Source organism: Diceros bicornis, chromosome 12 (genome assembly GCF_020826845.1).
Source record: "Diceros bicornis minor isolate mBicDic1 chromosome 12, mDicBic1.mat.cur, whole genome shotgun sequence".
NCBI lineage: Eukaryota > Metazoa > Chordata > Mammalia > Perissodactyla > Rhinocerotidae > Diceros > Diceros bicornis.
In genome coordinates this window covers 37949931-37973611 of record NC_080751.1, presented here as the reverse complement: position 1 = coordinate 37973611, position 23681 = coordinate 37949931, and the positions used below count along the sequence as shown (strand labels likewise).

Genomic DNA, 23681 nt, shown 5'->3' with positions numbered 1-23681 from the left:
CGGTTTAATACAATATTTAAACATTTGATGTTGGTGCTGCCTTAAGTATAATATTCTTCAGTCTTCGTTCCATGTTGCCCGCCTCCTTGTAAATGGAGACATTTACTGAAGATTATATCTGGAAAGATATAGCATTCTCCATTATGGAGTTTCCTGGGAATTTTCTTTGCTACCTTGACTAAGAAAGTGAGACTTAGAATTTTTAGCTTATGTCTTGAAAGATTTTAATAGGAAATTGAGGGTACTATAAAGTGATATTTTCTATCTCATCCTTCACAGAACTCAAATTAGTAACAACACCAAAATGTGGAATCATAAGTTCAAGCGATTACCATGATTATCAGCCCATCACACCTCACTCCTCTATGTCATATCAGAATCCTTCAGGATGAATTCTTTTTAACTCCTACCTTTTAGGTCAGGGGAAAAAAATCTTCATATGTGTATCTTTATCAGGTTAAAAAGGTGGTATCTTCATCCTGACGTTTTAAGAAGTTCGGATCTAAAACTGCTGAAACAGATTTATCTTTCCATTTTTTAGCTTATTGATTTTATTATAAAGTATTAGTGATATTTGAAGTAGTTGATCTCTATCATTGATTTCTTTCCCATGTTCTCAGTAATAATGTTCAGAGCAGGAAAGGACCTTAGATACCATCTAGTTCAGAGATTAGTGGTCTTATCATTTTCAAGGACCCTCAAGAACCCAATTTTTAAAGATGTGTTCCATAAACCTGTGCGTGTAAATCCAAAGCTTGTGTGTGAAAATACAATGTTTACGTTTCTGATTGAGTCAGTACTTTTTTATTTGAAAATTAGATAACACTATTTTTCCATTTCTTTTTTTTTTTTTTTTTTTTTTGGTGAGGAAGATCAGCCCTGAGCTAATATCCACGCCAATCCTCTTTTTGCTGAGGAAGACTGGCCCTGAGCTAACCTCCCTGCTGATTTTCCTCCACTTTATGTGGGATGCCGCCACAGCGTGGCCTGACAGATGGTGCGTAGGTGCGCGCCTGGGATCCGAACCCCAGGCTGCCAGCAGCAGAGCGCACACGCTTAACCACTACGCCACGGGGTAGGCCCTCCATTTCATTTTTGATCCAGGTTTTACTCAACAGTCCATCGTTGTAGGATTTTCAGAACCATATTATGAAAAGATAAATAGTTATGATTATGATGCTAAAAACATTCAAGAACTATTGGTGGCTACTGGTTGCTTCAATTTGTCTGTCACTGTGCTCCTTTGGACTATGTGTGACTGTCTCATATTCCGTGCCATAGTCCATCACTTGCCCCGGAAATGCCTCATATTAACAGCAACCTGTCAGCTTCTGATCAGGTTGAAGTATGTAGTGTCACCCACTGACTTGACACAGGTTCAGCCAAAAGCAAAGAATCGTGACCCTTTAGTTAGCTTGGGCAGTCTTAAAGAGAGATTTCTAATCTTTTTGAAATAGTGAAAATAGGTCAAGGACCCTTTATTTGGAAATCACTGATCTAGAACAATCTCTGCGTTTTACAGATAAATATATTGATATAGAGAGGTGACTTTCCCAGCTCAATTTTTAAGCTAATAATGCTAGCTTTTCTATGTAGTATAGCTACTCAGTGAAAATACTAATAGGTACAACCAATAGGTAGTTTGGGTAGAAATTAAAACATACCGTTGATAGGATTATCTCTTTGGGTACCTTAATGATTGTGTGTATATAAACCCAGCAGCCAAATTTCAAACTGAAAATCACTTTTGACACAATTACTTTTAGACGTGTCCAAGTGTTTTGAAAATAATTGGAAAAGTAGGGAGGATACTTTGTAGAAAATGTGGTAATAATAATTGGAGTATATGGTTATAAGCAATTATTTTTTTGTAAGAAAACATTTTGTTAATAAAAATCATCAAGGTTGGGTAATTTTTGTTTGCTAGTAAGATTTTAAAGTATGTTCAACAGTTTCTTAAAATTTCGCTTTTTTTTGCTTAGGCTTCTCCAGGTAATCTTGCTCAGTTTGAAGACATTCTTTTTGGTAACAATGATATGTCAGCTTCCATTGGTGTTGTGGGTGTTAAAATGTCTACGGTTGATGGTCAAAGACAGGTCGGAGTTGGGTATGTTGACTCCATACAGAGGAAGCTGGGACTGTGTGAGTTCCCTGATAATGATCAGTTCTCCAATCTGGAGGCTCTCCTGATTCAGATTGGACCAAAAGAATGTGTTTTACCAGGAGGAGAGACTGCTGGAGACATGGGAAAACTGAGACAGGTAAGGGAATCAAGTCTAGTGATAGAGGAGAATCCAAGCCTAGAAAAACCTGTCTAATTAACATGATAGTGTTTTATTTAAGGAAAAAATAAAAGTAAAATTTTTTTTTTTTGTGAGGAAGATTGGCTCTGAGCTAACACCTGTTGCCAGTCTTCCTCTTTTTTTTTTTTTTTTTTGCTTGAAGAAGGAAGATAGCCCTGTTAACATCTGTGCCAGTCTTCCTCTGTTTTGTATGTGGGTCCTTGCCACAGTGTGGCTTGCTAAGTTGTGTACGTCTGTGCCCAAGTGGTGTGGGTCTGCACTGGGGATCCGAACCTGTGAACCTGGGCCACCAAAGCAGAGTGCGCTGGACTTAATTACTATATGCCATGGGCCGGCCCCAAAATTTTGTGTGTCTAATTATAATAATGTTTTATTTTGAGGAATCTCTTGGTGTTTATCTTTCACAGAAACTTTGTATCTTTAACAGGACTTCAGAACAAGCTATTTCTTGTTTAAGACTTGTTCTGCCTCAGATCTTCCCTCCCTCCCTCCTTCCCTTTCTTCCTTCCACAGCATGCCCTCTTTTTTTTTTTTTAATTTTTTTTGTGGGGGAGATCAGCCCTGAGCTAACATCCATGCTCATCTTTCTCCACTTTATGTGGGACGCTGCCACAGCATAGCCTGACAAGCAGTGTGGCCATGCGTGCCCGGGATCCAAACCTGGGCCGCCAGCAGCGGAGCGCACGCGCACTTAACCGCTATGCCACGGGGCCGGCCCCAGCATGCCCTCTTAAAGAGATCACAATTGATAAAAGGACTGCTTTCACAGTTGCGGAGAGAGGTGCTTTAGGGCCATTAAAAAAAAACCCTATTTAGCATGGATTTATCAAATAAATAAGATACAATTCTTCAGGATTAGTTTTTGATAGTTTGAGTGGAACTTGAACCTCTTATTTCACTGATTCTTTTATTTTAACAAAATTCTGATTGTGCCATTTGTGTAAGTATATGGTTTATTTAGCTATTTAAGGGATGTTGTATCCCCCAAGGATTCTTTTCTTTCTGTGGGTCTCAAATACCATAAGAACTCCTTGAGATAACATCCATGCCAATTCTCCTCTTTTTTTTGTTTTGCTGAGGAAGACTGGCCCTGGGCTAACATCCATGCCCATCTTCCTCTACTTTATATGGGACGCCGTCACAGCATGGCCTGACAAGCGGTGCATTGGTGCTCGCCCGGGATCCAAACCCGGGCCGCTAGCAGCGGAGCGTGCGCACTTAACCGCTGCGCCACAGGGCCGGCCCCCACAAGTATTATTCTTTTATTTATTTATTTATTTTTATTTATTTTTTTGTGAGGAAGATCAGCCCTGAGCTAACATTTGTGCTAATCCTCCTTTTTTTGCTGAGGAAGACCGGCTCTGAGCTAACATCTATTGCCAATCCTCCTTTTTTTCCCCCCAAAGCCCCAGTAGATAGTTATATGTCATAGTTGCACATCCTTCTAGTTGCTGTATGTAGGATGCGGCCTCAGCATGGCCAGAGAAGTGGTGTGTGGGTGCGTGCCCGGGATCCGAACCCGGGCTGCCAGTAGCGGAGCACTCTCACTTAACTGCTAAGCCACGGGACCAGCACCACAAGTATTATTCTATTCAGAGGTTTTGCTGTTGGGACTATTTTTTGAAAGCTTTATGTGAACATAATTTTAAATTCCCATGAAAATTTAGTTTATAGATTTTAAAAATACCTGTTAATATGTATGTGTTACCAGTGTCTTGCATGTTGTATAAAAATTTAATGTGGATTAATAATTTGTCACTTTATATTTGTCAATGATAGTTTTCCTTTTCTCATAGTAATTTAAAATATTTCTTGTAAAATAGGTTATTCAGAGAGGAGGAATTCTGATCACGGAAAGAAAAAGAACTGACTTTAACACAAAAGATATTTATCAGGACCTCAACCGGTTGTTGAAAGGCAAAAAGGGAGAACAGGTGAATAGTGCTGTCTTGCCGGAAATGGAGAATCAGGTATGTGGACTACAACTGTGAATTTATTCTTAAACTATAATAGTGACTTTTCGGAAGGCTACTTCTATCATATATATCTCAAAGCCTAAACTGTGGCTCACTGATATTAAGCTTATTTTATCTATGATGAAGCTTCTGAAAAACTCAAGGAATAACTAGAAAAATTTAAACATAACCTTAGATATAATGTCACAGCATATATCCCTGGGGTGAGGGAGAGTTTTATTGGTTTCACATGAAAGAGCCTGATTACTATTGCTTAAATAGGTGAGATGGCATAGTGGTTGTAGGGGAGAAAAGACCTACCAAAGCTTTGTAATGTACAAGCTGTGGGGTCTTTAATAAATTATTCACCTTTCTTTTTTTTTTCCCCCCCAAAGCCCCAGTAGATAGTTGTATGTCATAGTTGCACATCCTTCTTAGTTGCTGTATGTGGGATGCGGCCTCAGCATGGCCAGAGAAGCAGTGCGTCGGTGCATGCCCAGGATCTGAACCCCGGGCCGCCAGCAGCGGAGCATGTGCACTTAACCCCTAAGCCACGGGGCCAGCCCCTAATTATTCACCTTTCTGAGGCAGTTTCATTATCTGTTAAATAAAGTTAAAAATACCTGTCTTAAAGGATTATTGTGGGGATTGGGGAGTAATAAGGGTGAAAGTATATATAGCACATAATAATTGCATAATAAATATTACATTTAAACAGTGTAGCTCAAAAATCGGCACTGGTTATGTATGGTCAGTGGTAGAAATGAACAGTGTAAGTTTTTATGGGATTTTCGGTGGTTGAGGTTTATCTTTGAAGTGAGTATGCTTGAGAGATGTATTTTTATGGTAAAATATTGGAAACTCTTGACAGGATATTGGTGGATCACTGATAAGTAAATTGAAAAATTCTGCTGTATATTTAAGACAGAACAAACTTAACTTCTTATAATTTTCAAAGTAGATTTCAAACTAGAATGAACTGAGACTCTTATGACTCATGATTTTGCAGTGATTGCTTATCACGTAATAGTTTAATCCTTATAAACTAAGTTTATCTGTTTTACTTTTTTGTGTATGACATAATCAAAAACCAATATGTGTGAGCAGTAATCCCAATATTAGAGAAACTTATCTCTGTTGAAAATAGAAGAAGCTTTTAGGACTACTGAAAAGTGTGTTGTTTTTGTGCCTGGTGGTGAGATAGCAGGAAATTCTTGTGACAGCCTTACACATTTGTTAGAGTTTGCAAGGGCAGATAGATGACTATGTTATCAATTAGGAAAAAAAGTACATTCATAGTGAATCTAGTATCAAGTATATTGTAATAAGTAGAATTCGTCATTGGGTTATCAGTTTGATGTCCTGAACTTTTTTTTTTTTGCTGGGAAAGATTTGCCCTGAGCCAACATCTGTTGGCAATCTTCCTTTTTTTTTTTCTGAGGAAGATTGTCCCTGAGCTAACATGTGTGCCAATCTTCCTCTATTTTGTGTGTGGGTCACCATATGGCTGACGAGTGGTGTAGGTCCAAGCCAGGGATCCGAACCCGTGAACCCGGGCCACTGAAGCAGAGTGCGCCAAACCTAACCACTAGGCCACAGGGCCTGTTTTTGAACTTTTTTCTCTTCCCTCCCCAGATCCCCAGTGCATAGTTGTATATTCTAGTTGTAAGTCCTTCTAGTTCTTCTGTGTCAGCCGCTGCCACAGCATGGCTTACTGACAGACAAGTAGTATGGTTCCGTGACTGGGAAGCGAACCCAGGCTGCCAAAGCGGTGAGAGTGCTGAACTTTAACTCCTAGGCCATCAGGGCTGGCTCTGATGTCCTGGACTTCTTATTTTATGTTACAGTGAAAACATAGGCAATTTATTTAAACTTATTATTATTTAAATATACATGTAGAAAGGGCCTATATCATACGTGTATAACTTGAGTTTTTATAAATTGCAAATACCCACATAACCAGCATCCATGAAACAGAATAGTACTAGGACCTTAAAGACCCTTTTTATGCTTCCTTCCAGTCATTACCCCCACCAGGGGTAACCCTGGTTCTTACCTCTGATGGTGTAGAGTAGTTTGGCCTATTTTTGTAGTTTATATAAATGGAATCATATCGTTTATGCTTTTTTGTGTCTCTTTTGTTTAGTGTCGTGTTTGTGAGATTTATCCATATTGTTGTGTGTTGTTGTGGATTGTTTGTGCTTATATCTATTGTTGTGTAGTATTGCATAATATGAACATGCCAGATTTTATCCTTGGTGGGCATTTGAGTACTTTTGGCTATGATAAATAGTGCTATTAGGGTAAATTTTCACTTTCTAAAAATCATTTTCTAATCCTAAGAGATTTACTTAAACTTTGATTTTTCTTGGTTTGGATTGGTAAGGAACACCAAGAAAAATGATAGTGTTCAGAATTTATTTTCATTTTGCCATTTGTTTTTTAGAATTCTGGTGATAGCAATCTTTTATTTTAAATTCTTAATTTTAGGTTGCGGTTTCATCATTGTCTGCAGTAATCAAGTTTTTAGAACTCTTATCAGATGATTCAAACTTTGGTCAGTTTGAACTGACTACTTTTGACTTCAGCCAGTACATGAAATTGGATATTGCAGCAGTCAGAGCCCTTAACCTTTTTCAGGTAAAAAAAAAATACATGGATTAAAAATACTGAGTGGTTAAAAAATGTTTCCTTTGATATGTACTGAAGAATCTTATTAAGGAGCTTAAATATTGTGAAATACTGTTATATTTAGAATAGATAAGTAGTTGTGAATTACTATGTTTTTCTAGTTGCAAGTTATATAAATAGTATTTGTCCTGGCTTTATGAATAATTTTGTATATTAACAGCAGTTTTTAAAAATTTCTAAGAAGTTTTATGTCTAAAACTGCAGTCATTATAAAGTGGTTTTGGTTTGGGGAAGAATATACAGCAGAAAAGACAGAGTAACAGGTTGAAAGTTTGATTTTAGGAAGAGGAACTTTTGTGCAAATTTCTCATTTAATATTTGAAGAATATTAAGTGTTCTTGTTCCCAAAATTATTTAATTATCTTGCATGGCATAGTAAGGTTTTCACTAATGAGTGTGCCATTCTTTCTATTTTATTTTTTGTTTACCAGGGTTCTGTTGAAGATACCACTGGCTCTCAGTCTCTGGCTGCATTGCTGAATAAGTGCAAAACCCCTCAAGGACAAAGACTGGTTAACCAGTGGATTAAGCAGCCACTCATGGACAAGAACAGAATAGAAGAGAGGTATATTACTAGCATACACTTTTATAAGCTGTGGGTAACTCCATATGATTATACCACTTACTTTAATATGCAAATTTGCACCTCTGTTTTAAGCATCTAACTGCACAGAGAGCTATGTAGTAATAGAGTAGTAATGATTTCGATTAAGTAACTTATTTTCTTAACTATGGTTTTTTCACTATAAAAAAGTAAAATTTTATTAGAGAGATGGTGGGGATATTGTTTAGGAGCATGAACTTTTGGGAACCAGAGTACCTTGGTTCAAATCATGGCTCTACCACTTACTAGCTGTGTTATCTTGGGCGAGTTACTCAACCTCCGTGTCGCAGTTTCTTTTTTTTTTTTTTTGGTGAGGAAGATCAACCCTGAGCTGACGTCCCTGCCAATCCTCCTCTTTTTGCTGAGGAAGACTGGCCCTGGGCTAACATCCGTGCCCATCCTCCTCTGCTTTATATGAGATGTCGCCACAGCATGGCCTGACAAGCAGTGCATCGGTGCGTGCCCAGGATCCGAACCTGGGCCGCCATCAGAGGAAGTGCGCGCACTTAACCACTGCGCCATGAGGCTGGCCCCATCTTCACTTTTAAAATGACAATAATAACACACCTACTTCATAGGGTTGTTATGAGGATTAGATGATTTAATGTGTGTAAAGTACATTGAACAAGGTGTGGCACATAGGAAGCACTTACTCTTCATTATTCTGTAAAGGATTTAAGGCAGCCTAAACATATATTTCAGAAAATCTTTAAAATTGAGGAAATAAAAGAAAAAGTTATATAATCCTGCCACCTTAATATGATTAGCATTTGGGTGTGTTTTATTTGTATCTTTTGTTTTAGAAACAAGTTTTAAAACTTTCAAATGAAGTATAATATACATAAGAGCACAGATCCTAAGTGTGCAGCTTGATGGATTTTCACAAAGGGAACACATCAGTGTAACAACACACAAGTCAGAAAACAACATAACTAGCATCCGGGAAACGCCCCTCGATTTTCCTGCTAGTTATTACCTCTCCTCACTCCAGGAGTAATCACTGTCCTTCTAACATCACAGATTAGTTTTGCCTGTTTTTGAACTTTATATAAATGGAATCATTTTATGTAGTGCACTATGTTAGTCTTTTTAAACGTAGTTGTAATCCTAATATAGTTTTGTGTCCTAGTTTTTCCCCACTTATGCTTATATTATAATTAACGTTTTTTAGTATTGCTATATTATCTTCATATTCAGCGTTTTCAGTAAGTATATAACATTTTATTGAATGGATATACTTTAATTTACTTTACCTTTCTCAACAATTATGTTATTTCTAATGACCTTATTGTGTACCTGATGTTTTCCATTTGGCACATTAAGATTCATTGCCAGAATGGGTAAAAGAGGTTCAGTGTTTTTATGGCTTTAATGTTGTCAAATAATTCCAGAATTTATTGCATACCTGCTGAATACTCATGGTATACAAAACCATAATGATCTCTTGACTTTTTGGGAAGATGCCAGACAAACATAAAATTATGATCAGTATTGTTAAGACACCCTGCAAATAATTACCAAGCTAAGTATTGATCCTGTGGGTTCTAAAGAGCCTTACAATAAAAATAACTCATGAGGTTAGTGAATTGTGGATATGCCAATATTTTATTGAAAATGCAGAAGTTGAAATGCTAAGGTAACTTTCTGAAACCAAGTTTGGAAAGAAGAGTGGGATTTAGTAACTTAAAATAAGAAATAGGAAGGATTGGATATTTGCAAGTAATTAAGGCAGTTTACTGTTTTTAATTTTAATTATTTGTGAATAAGTAACTACATTTATATGTGTCAAAATTCAGACAGAACAGAAGGATATACAGTGATAAGTCTCCTACCCTTGTCCCCCAATTCCCAGCACCCCTTCCTCAGGGCCTCTATGTTGTACAGCTCAGGGAGACGTTTCTTACTGTACTCTACGTGAATTGCCACCACTGCCTGGGGAGCAGCTGATCTTAGCAGTTTCCTTTGTATCCTTCCTTGGAAAGTCTGTGCCTAAACAAGCAAAAATTTATGTTTATTCTCTCATCTTTTAGTTTTTAGCCTTTTTTTTTTTAAAAGAAATACTGGGTAATTGAAATAACTCTCAAGCTGTAGGTCATTGGTTCTATTTTTAACTTTGGGCTTGTGGGAACAGAGAAAGTGTCAGTGGTCCCCTTCTGCCTTAACAACTAGGGCATGCATGTATTTATACCCTCAGAAACCTCAGATGTCATTTATATATTATCACCAGAGTAACAAGTTATTTAGAAGGCCGGATATCAAAATCAGATTTTCTTTTAGTTAGAGGGTAAATAAAGGTTACTTTCACAGGGCATAGCATTAATTTCCAAAGTCTGGTGGTCTTTCAAGGCTTATTTATTAGAAATAATGTTTGTGAAGTTGGCTTTATGACTCAGGATATCTGCTTTTCTGCACCTGTAGGATAAGAGGAGAATATTTTCTCCTTTTTATCTTGGTGAGAATTTTTTTTTTTTTACCACCAAGTAGGAAGGCCCTTGGGTTTCAAGGCCAAATGCTGAAATTCCACAGAGTAGGAAGAAAAAGTTATACTTCTTAGGCAAGCTTTTGTTTGCCCTGTCTCCCTGTTTTGATTGCCCTTTCTCAACTCTGTATGCTGTGATAGCTCGTGCTTCCTTCCTAGTTTACGCCTTCCTGGGGTTCTCAGGGCAAATCTATGATCTCCCTCTCTAAGCATTTAGGATTGATCTTTCTTCAGGGTTACACATCCACTCAAATTTTTCTGTTTGGTTTTTTTTGGTAAGGAAGATCAGCCGTGAGCTAACATCTATTGCCAATCCTCCTCTTTTTGCTGAGGATGATCGGCCCTGCACTAACATCCATGCTCATCTTCCTCTACTTTATATGTGGGATGCTCCCACAGCATGGCTTGATAAGCAGTGCGTAGGTCTGCGCCTGGGATCCAAACCCGTGAACCCTGGGCCGCTGAAGCAGAACGCACAAACTTAACCACTATGCCACCGAGTCAGGCCCGTTTTTCTCTTTCTTACTGTCATTGTTTTGTGGTAATTTCCCAGAAGGCAAGAGAATGAAAATCTCTTTACTCCACCCTCTTGCAATTGTAAGGAGTTAAAGTATGTAGCTATGGGGTGAATTCTGTTAAGGAAAGCACAGCTTTTTCTTTTTCTTCTGTTTTTATTAGAGCCAACATAGGGACAGGCGTGCCTAGATCTTTGAGTTTGGTGCATACATCTTGTCAAGGACTGTAGCCCATTGATAGATTCAGGAATAATGATGAAAATGAGATTACTTTTAAATTATTGTCAAGCGATTAGGAGGAGGATGGTGATAAGACTAGTATTTACTTTGTGCCTGGCACTTTGCTAAGCGTCTCGCATTCATCAGCTGTAATGCAGTAGCTACTGGATTTAAAGCCAGGCCAGCCTGACTCCAGAGCCCGTGCCCCTTAATTGCTCTACTGTATTTATTGCTTCCGTCAATTCTATTTAATTTGATCCAAATTAGATTTTATCATCAGAAATGAAACATTATTTTGGCTTTTATTAAAGTTATATCCATGGAATCGCTTTATCTATTAGGCTGCTCATTCCATTCACTAAAATCTATTTGCACTGAGATGACAAATACTTTTTAGCTAATGGCTTAAATACTTTATCTCCAATGAGAATGATATGTTATTACCTTTTAGGAGTGAGTTTTTAGGTATTTCTTCCTTTTCGTACTTTATCTACCAATCAAATTAGAAGTCATAAGAACTCGGCCGGTATTACTTTTTTTTCAGTTATTTTCTGATAGGTCCCAAAAGTCCTCGTGTTTGCACATACACTAGTACTGTTACTTTTAATCTTTTAGGGTTTTTTTTGTTTTTCGTCTTTCCGTAGATTCATCTGAAGCCTTGCTAATTTTCCAATATTTCTTCTAAGTTAGAATTCTCTAAAGAACATCGGATATATATTAGCATATGAAATAGTTCACTCTTAAATGAAGTGGCTGGTGAAATAATTTGCATATGTTGAATTTGGTATTCTTATTGCTTTCTAGTGTAAAATTTTATTTTTATATAAACATTTATATATTAATATAAATTAATTTTATATAAATTAATATATTAAAATTAATATACATTAATATTTATGTTTATATAAAATTTAGTATGATTAATGTAGCAGTCTTATTAGAAACCAGTCTCCAAATAAAGTATGGCTCCTATAAATTTAGAGATGGTGGTGGTGCTTATGTGATAGTATATCATGCTTTTTGAGGCAGTATACTCCTAGACTAATTTCCAGGTTATATTATCTTTTTGTACCAGGATATCTTTAGTTAGTAGTCCATATTCTGTGGAAGCAGAGGTCTGGAGGTTATATAATGAGTGCACTTTCTTTAAAATAGTGAAGCATTGCTGTAGCCTCTGAGGAAGAACAGGAAGAAAGCGTTCATTCCACTGCTTTCCCACCACTTCTGAATCAAGTTTAGTGGAGACTCTTTTGTTCTGGTCTCCAGGCTGATCTGCTATCCCCTTTGAATTTCATTTGACTTCCTATCCAGCCTGCACTGCAAAGGCAACTGTTTTTCCAGTGCTTTCATGGAGACCATAGAATTTCTTGCCCAGTTGGCCCTTTGTCATACGGGCCCCTCTCCTTAGCTTTCTTTCTCAGTTGAAAGTTGCTGGAGAAGGTCACACAGTGCTGATTGGGCCCATTGTACTTTCACGCTATCTAGCTTTCAGTGCCACCTGGTATTACTTTTATTACATGACTCATTATGGTGACCAGTCCAAAATTTTTTACTTTACCTGAAAGCCTTCAGCTCCCTCTGCCTCTAAGCATGATCTCCTCTAAGCATGATCTCCTCTAATCCTTACAATCTTAAAATGTATCTGTATTTTCAGTCTTTTGTTTCCTGGCTCTTTCTCAGAAGAAGAAATAATGCTTTTTCCTTTCCAAAGCCAACCTTTCCATTTTACCTCTGGTTATAGTTTATTCTTTTCCTTCTCTGCTTCTTTTTTCTTACAGTGCATCCTGTACTTTGCTCCTTTCAAGACTCTGCTGTTGCCTCCTCTTCCCTCCCTTCCCAAAATCCTATCTCTGTAAATCCCAACTATTCAGAATATAGGCAAATGAAATACCCCAAGATGGTTTCCCAGCTCCCATCGGAATTCCTTGCTTTTATCCATATCAATTTCATTGCATTTTGTATTTCATTTGTTACTCAGCACTAGCTGTAAGATGGAACATGTCCTTCTCCACTAGATTGAATATTCCTTGACAGCATGTTTCTCTCTTTTATATCTTGCCATACCTTCTCTTCTTTTTCAATCTTCTCAGGCTTAGCAGAATATCTGCTACTTAATGTATCAAATGAATGATTCTGACTGCATTAAACCATGTGAAGAACAAATAAAGAAGAGACTCAAAAACTTGTAATTGCAATTCCTTAGGTACCAGATTTGTTCTCAGCTGTATAAATATGTTGTCATGAAATTCCAATCAACTGTTCCTACATTGAGAAATCAGAGATGCTAGGTTTTTTTTTTTTTTTTGTGAGGGAGATCAGCCCTGAGCTAACATCTGTGCTAATCCTCCTCTTTTTGCTGAGGAAGACCGGCTCTGAGCTAACATCTATTGCCAATCCTCCTCCTTTTTTTCTTCCCCAAAGCCCCAATAGATAGTTGTATGTCATAGTTGTACATCCTTCTAGTTGCTCTATGTGGGACGCGGCCTCAGCATGGCCGGAGAAGCGGTGCATCGGTGCGTGCCTGGTGTCCGAACCCGGGCCGCCAGTAGCGGAGCGCACGCACTTAACCACTAAGCCACCCGGCCAGCCCAGAGATGCTAGTTTTAAAGAAAGGACAGAATGTTGATTTTAAGAATGCCAAAACTTTCGTGATTAATTTCATGATTTATTCTGTTGGAATTTTAGATACTGACCCTAAAGAATTATCTTGTATTCCAGTCAATTTGCAAATTAATGTATCAAATTGTGTATAGCTGAGTAATTTTATTGAGTGGGATTGGCAAGTATACTATGTTATGCCAACAGTAACTTTTGGTACTTCTAAAATTGTGATGTAAAAGTGGCATTGTCATGGAAACAGCAGAGCAGTCTTTTTAAAAAATTTTCTGTTATCCAGAACATAAACTGACACTGTAATTATTTCTGAGATGGTGTACTGAATAGACTTGTGAAATTAGCAGTTTATTAGGCTTTTAATGATAACTGGACCAAAGACTGAGGGGGCTGTGTATATGTTACCTTGTGATATGTGTTTTAGAAGCTTTTTCATTCCCTTGCTGTTTTACTTCTTAATTCTCTTATTAGAACTTTATCCTCTTGAACAGTGTTGATACTTATGATTCATTCTCTGGCCAATTTGAGAGGAAACAGTGATGATACTTGGAGCAGGAAGGGAAGAAGCATAGGAAGCATCTTGATCAGAAATAACTTCTCTATGGATTCCTACCATTTACCTGAGAGTGGCCTAAGAATATAGATTTTTTAGGGAAAGAAGAGAAGAAGAAAGATGAGGGGATGGGTCAGCCAGCATCTGGTTTCTTTCATCCTTTCTTCAACCCTTACACCTCTCTCCCTTCTTGCCCATGAGAATTCAGGGATTTCTTGTGATTGTGAGGATTCAGACTTTTCTCATAGTGTTGTATGCGTAAGAATCTCTTGGGAAGCTCATTGAAATTTCACAGCTGGGCTCCCCCCCCCCCCCCCCCGGGAATTCTGTATTATCCACCTCCAAGTAACTTGATGCTGGTGATCTTGGAGCAAACTTGGAGAAGCCCAAGTACAGCCAGATGCTTAGCTAGGAAGGCCCAAATTTGCTTTATTGGATTCTGTGGCTGGGCTGCATCCATTGCTCATTTTTGTTTTGTTTTGCTTTTTAAATCAAGAGTATATGCCATAGAAATCTTTTCTGGATCAGTAAATGCCTAGATTATTCGTGATGTTTGTTTATAGCCCCAGTGACTGGTTCATAATACAGACTTGTATTTTCTCCCACTAATCTGGCATTTGCTGTAACAAATATATCTACTGCCAGCTGCCTAGATATTATCTTGACATTCTATAGAGTTTTAGTTATTTTTCTCTTTATTTTCATCTTTTAAAAAGTGGATTTTTATTCAAGTGGCTTTGAACCAGTGGTTCTCAACCTGGGGCAGTTTTTCCCTCCAGGGGACATTTGACAGTGTCTGAAGACGTTGTTGGTCGTCACACTGGAGAGAGTATAAGTGGATAGAAGCCAAGGATGCTGTTGACCACCACAGAACAGCTAAATGAACAGAGAATCATCTAGCCTAAATGTCAATATTGCCAAGGTTGAGAAATCCTACTTTAAATATGTATATGGTGGTTACGTGATGACTCTGAGGGCAGCATATTTTTTCCCTCATATAACATGTTGGATGAACATTTTGATGATGCAAGAATTGTAATTGCTGATGGAGAGACCAGTAAATAATTAAGAGGTTTAGGAAGAAAATTTGTTTCCTTTCCCTGTTCCTGTGTAATTTGAGGGTTAATTTACTGCTCATATAGTTTACAAATATGAGGAAAATGGTTGCTTATCTGATAGCCGTCTCAACCTGGGACGATTTGCTGTACCCATTGTCATTTTCCCTACCTTTGATTCTTAAAATTGACCTTTCAACTATTACTTCAATAACGTCTACTACACTGGTTTTCAGACTCCAAGCTGTGACCGAGTAATGGGTTGTGAAATTAGTGTAATGGGTAATAACAAGCATTTTTTTTTTTTTTTGTGAGGAAGATCAGCCCTGAGCTAACATCCGTACCAATCCTCCTCTTTTTGCTGAGGAAGACTGGCCCTGGGCTAACATCTGTGCCTATCTTCCTCTACTTTATATGGGATGCCGCCACAGCATGGCCTGACAAGCGGTGCCTCGGTGCGCTTCCGGGATCCCTAGGGCGCCAGCAGCAGAGCGCGCTCACTTAACCGCTACGCCACAGGGCCGGCCCCTTTGAAAGGTTAAATGCAGTGGAAAAATAAGAGTGCATCACATATATTAAGAGTAAGTGTTGCTTTGTGACACTTATATTTTGTAGGGCGGGAAATTTCTTTTCTCTACTATCCTTTTAGATTATCTGACTGGGGCCCTGTAAATTGAACTGACAAAAGACAGATTAACAAGAGAAAAACATAAGTTTATGCTTACACATGGGAACACTCAGAGATGAGTAATTCCACGGTTGGTTAACATTTGGGCTTACATAGCATTTTAGCAAAGGAGCAATAAATTTTTAGAGAATGACAAGACAGAGGAAAAGGACTTTGAGTTCCTAGGGCTGCAAATTGTGGGAAGCCACATATTTGGGAAACTAGTGGTAGATAAAGGCTAGCTAGTCAAGTTTGTTATGTAGATTCCTCTGGCTGATAAGGGTCTAAAGTTGTCTCTGGTGGTTAACTTTTGTCCTTCCTGGTGAAGAAGGGAGGGGGGAATCTTTGTAAGTTTTTGTCCTGCTTTTATGCAAATAGGGAGAAGGCAGAGCTTTTCTTTTTTCTGCTTCTTCTCAATAGTCTTCAACTCAAAATATTCCTTCTGCCAAAGTGGCATGTTTTGAGGTGGCATGGTCTGCCGCCTACAACGTCTGTGAGTGTGCGTGCTGGGTCGTGATGTAAAAACGTATTTCTTCCTGTGGATTACAGTGAAAAAGATGGAAAGCCACTGATACCAATAAATTGCAAAAACAATATGAACTGCATATTTTACAGTTCTTGAAACAGGCTGAGATTATATTTATTAACTTTGGGAAGCAATAAACTTATTTCAGTTAGAAATTTTTGGCTTTGTACTGTCATGAGGTAATTTTAGGATGCATTCTGAAAATTTATAAGACCTTCTGATGGAATAAGTATTGGATTTGGCAACATTCTTGAACTGTAATTCTGTTTCATTAAAGATCATTATTTACATGTGCAATAATAATGTGTTAGTAACAACATGTCCCAGTAATGAAATTCTTCTATTTAAGAAATGTCAATTTGATGAAAGTCAAACAAAATTGGGTATATTTCAGTATCTTATGATACCACTTAACTAAACATTAATTTGGTTATTAATTAATCAGAAGCTGCTTACATCACAATGTTATGGAGCTTTCCATCCTCTATAGAAAGCTGACATTTCAGAATAGATTAAGCTCCTTACGTGAAATTTTTGAGTTCATTTAGTTGAGACTTATGTACTTGTTTGACAGATTTTAATTTTATACAAAAATATATAAGGTTAATTCTACTGTAATTTATTTCAGATTAAATTTGGTGGAAGCTTTTGTAGAAGATGCAGAGTTGAGGCAGAGTTTGCAAGAAGATTTACTTCGTCGATTCCCGGATCTTAACCGACTTGCCAAGAAATTTCAAAGACAAGCAGCAAACTTACAAGATTGCTATCGACTCTATCAGGGTGTAAATCAACTCCCCAATGTTATACAGGCTCTGGGAAAATACGAAGGTAACAAACTGATTTTGTTTTTGTTTTCCTTCACTCTTAACATACTTAGCAAATGTGCTAAAAGTTGGTCTTGGTGACTTGCTCTTTAAGTTTGTCTAATAACAGGTTTGTGTTGACCTATAGCTACGTTGCAGAAGCTAGGAGTCATGAGACAACTTGGAATTTTTGCTTTTTAGAAATGGATGTTAGGATTACTGGGTTTTTAATAGGCTTATCGCACTAACACTGGCAGTTGAACAGGGTACAATTGCTAAGAAGACTCACAGGACCCAGAATGACAGTGCTTACAAATCTACAGTTGATTACAGGAAAAGGACACAATCTAGCAGCAGCACTGATGAGGATATGCATCACAGCCAAAGGCTGTCATAGCAAGGAGGCAAAGAGGTGAGGTGCAGGTTCCTATTGTCCTTCGTTTTGATAAGTCTGTGGTGAGGTGCACTTTCTCTCTTGGATCGGGGACCACCAGTGTGTGCAGAGCACCTTGGAACCAGGGAGCCTGAAATGGAGTCTTGGCTGGGCTTTTTTATATTTTGCTGGCCTTGTGGGCACATTCTTGTTCTATAATGAGCTTCTATACAGTGCCCTCTGGGAGGCCTCCCTGAGACCAGGTGCAAATCATCAATCACAGAAAACAATGCTGACAAGCTGAAAAAACCTTCCTGAATATCCTCGGACCCATGATTACAAAACAGCACAATTAGTATGTTTCATGCCTTGATCAGGGCTCATTGCCCTGCAGGAACTTTAGGAAAACAGTACAAGCTATTTCTAGGCCTGCTGGTTAACCTTTCTGGCATACCTGTGAAAGTAAGTTAAGACAAAGGGTCTTGGTGCTCTCTAACAGTGAAAGTCACGGTGAAGTTACCAGAATAAAGTGCGCAAAGTCACATATAAGTTAATTAACAGTAAAGTTAATTGATAGACTATTGGTGGGTAAAATCAACTTGCTCTGACAAGCATGGTTTTTAACTTTAAGTGAACATAAGTTTCTACAACAAATATTTTAGTAATAATAGAATTATATGTCTAATACATAAAGCATTTTAAGTTTCAGAGTTGAAAATGAATATCCCTTAGAACTATTAAAACAAACCTTTCAATATTATGAGAAAGTTTTATCCTTTTGCAGACAGACTTAAAGAAACTCAACTCTAGGATGACAGGATGCAAAATACGTATAGATTTAATTTAAATTTTGTGGTAACCTTTTCCCTTATTTACCTAGCAAAGTGTAAAAGATGGCTAAGTGCTTATCTTCTCAAAGTACCAGTGTATAAAAGTATTCCCATTATAGTCAAGGTTCCTCGTTAGCCTGATGAGACTTAAATGCCCTTGCATTTAGTTCCACTAAAGTGGAATTAAAGAAAATGGGTCTTTTTCCTGTTTCCATACTTCTGTAGTGTGGCTTATGCACCCATTTACCTTCCTTATGCCTCAATTTCCCCATCTTATAAATGAAGATCTTCTCTGTTTTTCTGATTCCATATCTTCTGGCCATTCCAAGAGGACCAACTGGAAACACAAGAGGATTGACTGGTATTAGGAGTATAATCAGGGTATAATTATGGAGATGGGCTCTCTAAACAATTCAATCTTACCATTATATCAGCTGTTTTGAACCTCTTCTCTCCATCTCTTCCCTCACGTAGTAAATAAATATTTTTATATTTCCCTGAGAAAAGACTGGTATTGAGTTAGGAACTCCCTTAATTTTCTTTTTCCTTTTTTTTTTTTGGTAAGGTAGACTAGCCCTGAGCTAACATCTGTGCCCATCTTCCTCTATTTTGTATGTGGGACGCCACCACAGTATGGCTTGATGAGCGGTGTCTAGGTCCGTGCCCGGGATCTGAATCTGTGAACCCCTGGCTGCCGAAGTGGAGCATATGAACTTTAAGCAGAGCGCGCAAACTTAACCACTGTGCCAGTGGGCCAGCCCCTGGAACTCCCTTAATTTTCTGTCCCCATGTCCCCACCCCCACTCCTTTACTTCTTATCCCCCACTTCCCTTTAATCTCTCTATTGGCTCTTTACCACAAAGTATTTTAAAAATAATTCACATCTATTCTTTTTCTTAAGAAAAGACATCCTTATCCCTTTGTTCTCTTCTTGTGCCACCTGTATCTCTCTCCCTGTTTCCATGCCCAGGCAAGTTTCTGCAAGCCTACATTTCCATCTTTCATTTGCTCGACTGGCTTCCAGCCCTGACCACAGTACTGAATGGGCATTTACTGGGTGACTGACGTGTTGCTAAATCCAGTGAACATGGTCTAGTTCTTATCTTACTGGGTTTCACTGCTGAGTTGGACAGTCTTTTTTTTTCTTCCAATTTTATTGAGATATAATTGACATATAACATTGTATTCATTTAAGGTGTGTAACATAATGACTTAATATTTGTATATATTGTGAAATGATCACCACAGTAAGTCTAGTTAACATCCATCACTATACATAGTTGCAAATTTTTTTTTCTTGTGGTCAGAACTTTTAGATCTACTGTCTTAGCAGCTTTCAAATATACAATGCAGTGTTTTTAACTATAGTCACATGCTGTACTTTACATCCCCAGAACTTATTTATCTTGTAACTGGAACTTTGTATCTTTTGACCACCTTCATCCATTTCTCCCACCCCCAATCCCCCACCTTTGGCAGTCACTAGTCTGTTCTATGAGTTTGGTTTTATTAGATTCCACATATAAGTGAGATCATACTCACTTCTTTGTGTATTTGTCTCCTCTGTCTGACTTATTTCACTTAGCATAAAACCCTCAGAGTTCATCCATGTTGTCACAAATGGTAGAATTTCCTTCTTTTTTATGGCTGAATAATATTCTGATATCTATATATACACACACATACATACATACATATATATATCACATCTTTATACATTCATCCATCGATGGACACTTAGGTTGTTTCTGTTTCTTGGCTGTTGTAAAGAATGCTGCAGTGAACATGGGAATGCAGATAATCTCTTCAAGATAGCAATTCCATTTCCTTCAAATAGATACCCAGAAGTGGAATTGCTGGATCGTATCCTTCTATTTGCCTTTCTCTTAAGTGTCCCTCCACCTGCCCCCCACAAATCTATTTTTGACTATCTTTTCGCTCAATATCAGGAACTTTAATGCTGGGATTCTTGAATAAATTCTTGGAAGCCTCCTGAAAGTTTGTGCAAAATTTTGAGTGTATATATTTTTTCTGGGAAAAGGATCTGTAATTTTCATCAAATATCCAAAAGCATAGGTAAACTCACCCCACCTTCCATCCCCCCTCAAAAAAAAAAAGGTAAGAAATACTGCTCTGCATGCTGCATGTTTTTTGGGTAATCTTTCTCACTCCCTGGGATAAGCATGGAAGTTAGAAATTGGGATTGAGAGTAGCTTGGCTCTCTTCCTCAACCCCACTGCAAATGGGTAGCCTAATGTATTTGATGAGACTTGGAACAAGTCAGTAATTCTTTACTTTTTTGGTCTAACACTTAAGTTATATAGACCTGTGAGAGGTTATAACATTACCTACATCAAATGCTTTGCGTTGTCAGTTTGGCAGCTGATGTCCAAAGTTAGATATTTGAAGTCATTCAGCCTAGAAAATATTAGAGGAGGAAAACTGTTCCAGGTGTTGTGGTGCCAAGAGCTGTGTTCTTTTCTTTCTGTAACATGGAACATTGGAGACTCTAGGGATGCCCTGGTTATTGCAAACCTAACTGACCTCTCAAGTTTTAAAAAAAACAACAGTATGGCATTTTGCAGAGTTCATCATAGCTCCTTAACCTACTGCTCTCATAGAGAAAGCCAAGAGTGGGGCTGATTTATGAAGGAAATAAACCAAATGCACTATCTTTAAAAGCAAAATCACGACTTAAAAGTTTTTTTTAATATATTAGTATATTGCTAGAAATTGAGTGTGTTCTCTTGACATCTTGTGATGTTTTTGGTTTTTGATAACTTGAGATTTAACGATATCTTAATGTTATTCCTGAAAAAAGAAGATTAAGTAAATTCAGAGACAGCAGAGGGCAGCAACAGTGTAGAAAGTAGATTTGCGTCAAGTAAAAGCTCTACTCTAAATCATCTTTCTCCTGTCAGAAATAGCTATTTGAAAAATACACCTCACCTCCTTTATTCCTCATTTCTTTTAAAATTAAAAAGTTGAGGTGGGCCAGTGCGGTGGCTTAGTGGTTAAGTGTGCGCGCTCCGCTACTGGCGGCCCGGGTTCGGATCCCGGGTGCACACCGATGCACCACTTCTCTGGCTGTGCTGAGGCCGTGTCCCACATACAGCAACTAGAAGGATGTGCAGCTATGACATACAACTATCTACTGGGGCTTTGGGGGGGGGGGGGGAAGGAGGAGGATTGGCAATAGATGTTAGCTGAGAGCTGGTCTTCCTCAGCAAAAAGAGGAGGATTAGCATGGATGTTAGCTCAGGGCTGATCTTCCTCACAAAAAAAAAAAAAAGTTGAGGCATAAAATAATGGTATTCTGCATTTAGGACAAATTTCTTTTTCTTTTTTTTTTTTTAAATTTTTTGTTTATTGCAGTAACATTGGTTTATAACATTGTAAAAATTTCCGGTGTACATCATTATACTTCTATTTCTGCATAGATTACATCATGTTCACCACCAAAATACTAATTAAGGACAAATTTCTGATAGTGCTTAAAATAACTACACTAAATATCTAGATTATTTTATTGATTAATTTTATTGTAACAGCTATCATACTGAGATACTTAACCCTTCCCTCTCCCCATATCCAATTAATCATTTGTTTCTGTTTTAATATACTTCTTAAATACCTCACATTGGCTAGTTTCCCTCCCCTGGTCTGTGTATCCTCTTCAGTAAACCCAAAGTAATCTTTCTTGGCACATCTGATCGTGTCATTTCTTCTCCTTCAGTTCAGAACACATTAATTGCTTTCCTTAACTTACAAGAAAAAGCCCTATTCCTTTGCACGAGCTGGCTGCTGCTTCCCTGCTCAGCTGCCCCTATATTCGTTCACTTTCTGCCTCAGTGCAGTAGTTTCAGTCTCCAGACATGCTCTGCCCTTTTATGCTTTTGTGCATGTTTTTTCTGTCTTAAATATCCTTTACTGCCTTGTCCATGTGACGAACCCCTACTGATATTTCCAAGATTGAGCTCAGATGTCACTCTTTCTGGGAAGCCTTCTCTGGCCTTCTCATGCAGACTTAGAGGTTTCTTTCTCTGGTTTCTATAGCACCTTGTGCTTATGTCCCTTGCTTTTTTAACCCTAAATAACATAGTAAGTTAGTCTAATAAATAATCACATTTTTGGGGCTGACGCCATGGCTTAGCGGTTAAGTGCACGTGCTCTGCTACTGGCGGCCCGAGTTCGGATCGTGGGTGCGCACTGACGCACCACTTGTCTGGCCATGCTGAGGCAGTGACCCACATACAGCAACTAGAAGGATGTGCAGCTATGACATACAACTATCTACTGGGGTTTTGGGGAGAAAAAGGGAAAAAAAACCCCAAAAAACCAAAATAATCACATTTTTTATTTGATTACTTAGTTTCCTTTTAAATGGAAGATAAGAATATGAAAGCAATTAATTTGGCATTTCTGGAAAGGAATCTGCTTTACTAATTTAGCACTTTTTAAACTTTAGCCTGTGAAGCTACTATTTAAGATTTGGTTGGATTTTGTATTTTGGAAATATTTTCTTTAAATTTCATCTGTCAGTTTATAAAAGCAACATAAATTATAGGTAATTATCATAGCATCCAAAGATAATCATTATTAATATTTTGGTATATGTTGTTTCAGTCTTGAAACAAAATTATATAGTTAGTTCTGCTATAACACTTGTTTTAAAAACGTAGATCTGTTCCAGTGTGGTTGATATGTTAGGGAACAATTTGAACATAATGTGAATTTTGCATTGCTTATGCACAGTTTTGTCTGTAGGAAACAGTAGGTGAAAGCAGAAAACTGCCCTCAGCTGAACTGAGCAGTGTAGGAATACACAGAATGTATAAAGACACAACATGCACATGCATCTCAGATGGCTGCCGGTGACCTCAGTGCACTGTGTGATGTGCACCACCGTCATTCACATCTGGCGTTGCAACTTTGCACCCCATTTCAGACAACTCATCATTTCACAATAACTCACAAGCTGCAGCCCTACACAAGTCCTCCTCCACGAGCAAACCTTAGGTCTTTTGCAAGGGAAAGTGCATTATTTATTGTAGTGTTTATGTATTTCTTGACCATTTAGTTTCACATATGTAAAACTGTGCAGCTGTTTTTATTAGATTCATATCTTTTTTTTTTAATGTGTCACTGATGAAATTTCTGAGTGTTGTGCCCTAAACCTCATTTTTCTCATAAACTCTGTGGTTTTATTGCACAATTGTGCATAGTGCTGTGGTTTGTAGGGATACTTATCTTGCGTTATAAAAGTACTGGCTGTATGCAAAAGTGTGATAGAATATATTGGTGAGGTAAACATGTATATAGTACTAATTGTCACTTGCCATAATTTAACGTCTATCGTTTGACATTATTTTAATTAAAGATTATTCAGGGGCTGGCCTGGCGGCAGAGCAGTTGGGTTCGCATGTTCTGCTTCAGCGGCCCGGGGTTCACTGGTTCGGATCCTGGGCACGGACCTGCTCGCCGCTGCTCAGGCG

General features: G+C 38.0%; 1 protein-coding gene across 1 annotated transcript in view; it reads left to right on the top strand.

The window, feature by feature from the left end:
- Window positions 1–23681, top strand: part of MSH2 (mutS homolog 2) — a 71617-nt gene that overhangs the window by 8146 nt on the left and 39790 nt on the right. Inside the window, exons 3-7 of the mRNA XM_058551290.1 lie at window positions 1983–2261; window positions 4127–4273; window positions 6749–6898; window positions 7381–7514; window positions 16809–17008. Coding sequence (XP_058407273.1) covers window positions 1983–2261; window positions 4127–4273; window positions 6749–6898; window positions 7381–7514; window positions 16809–17008 — 910 coding nt within the window. The remainder of the gene's footprint in view (window positions 1–1982; window positions 2262–4126; window positions 4274–6748; window positions 6899–7380; window positions 7515–16808; window positions 17009–23681) is intronic.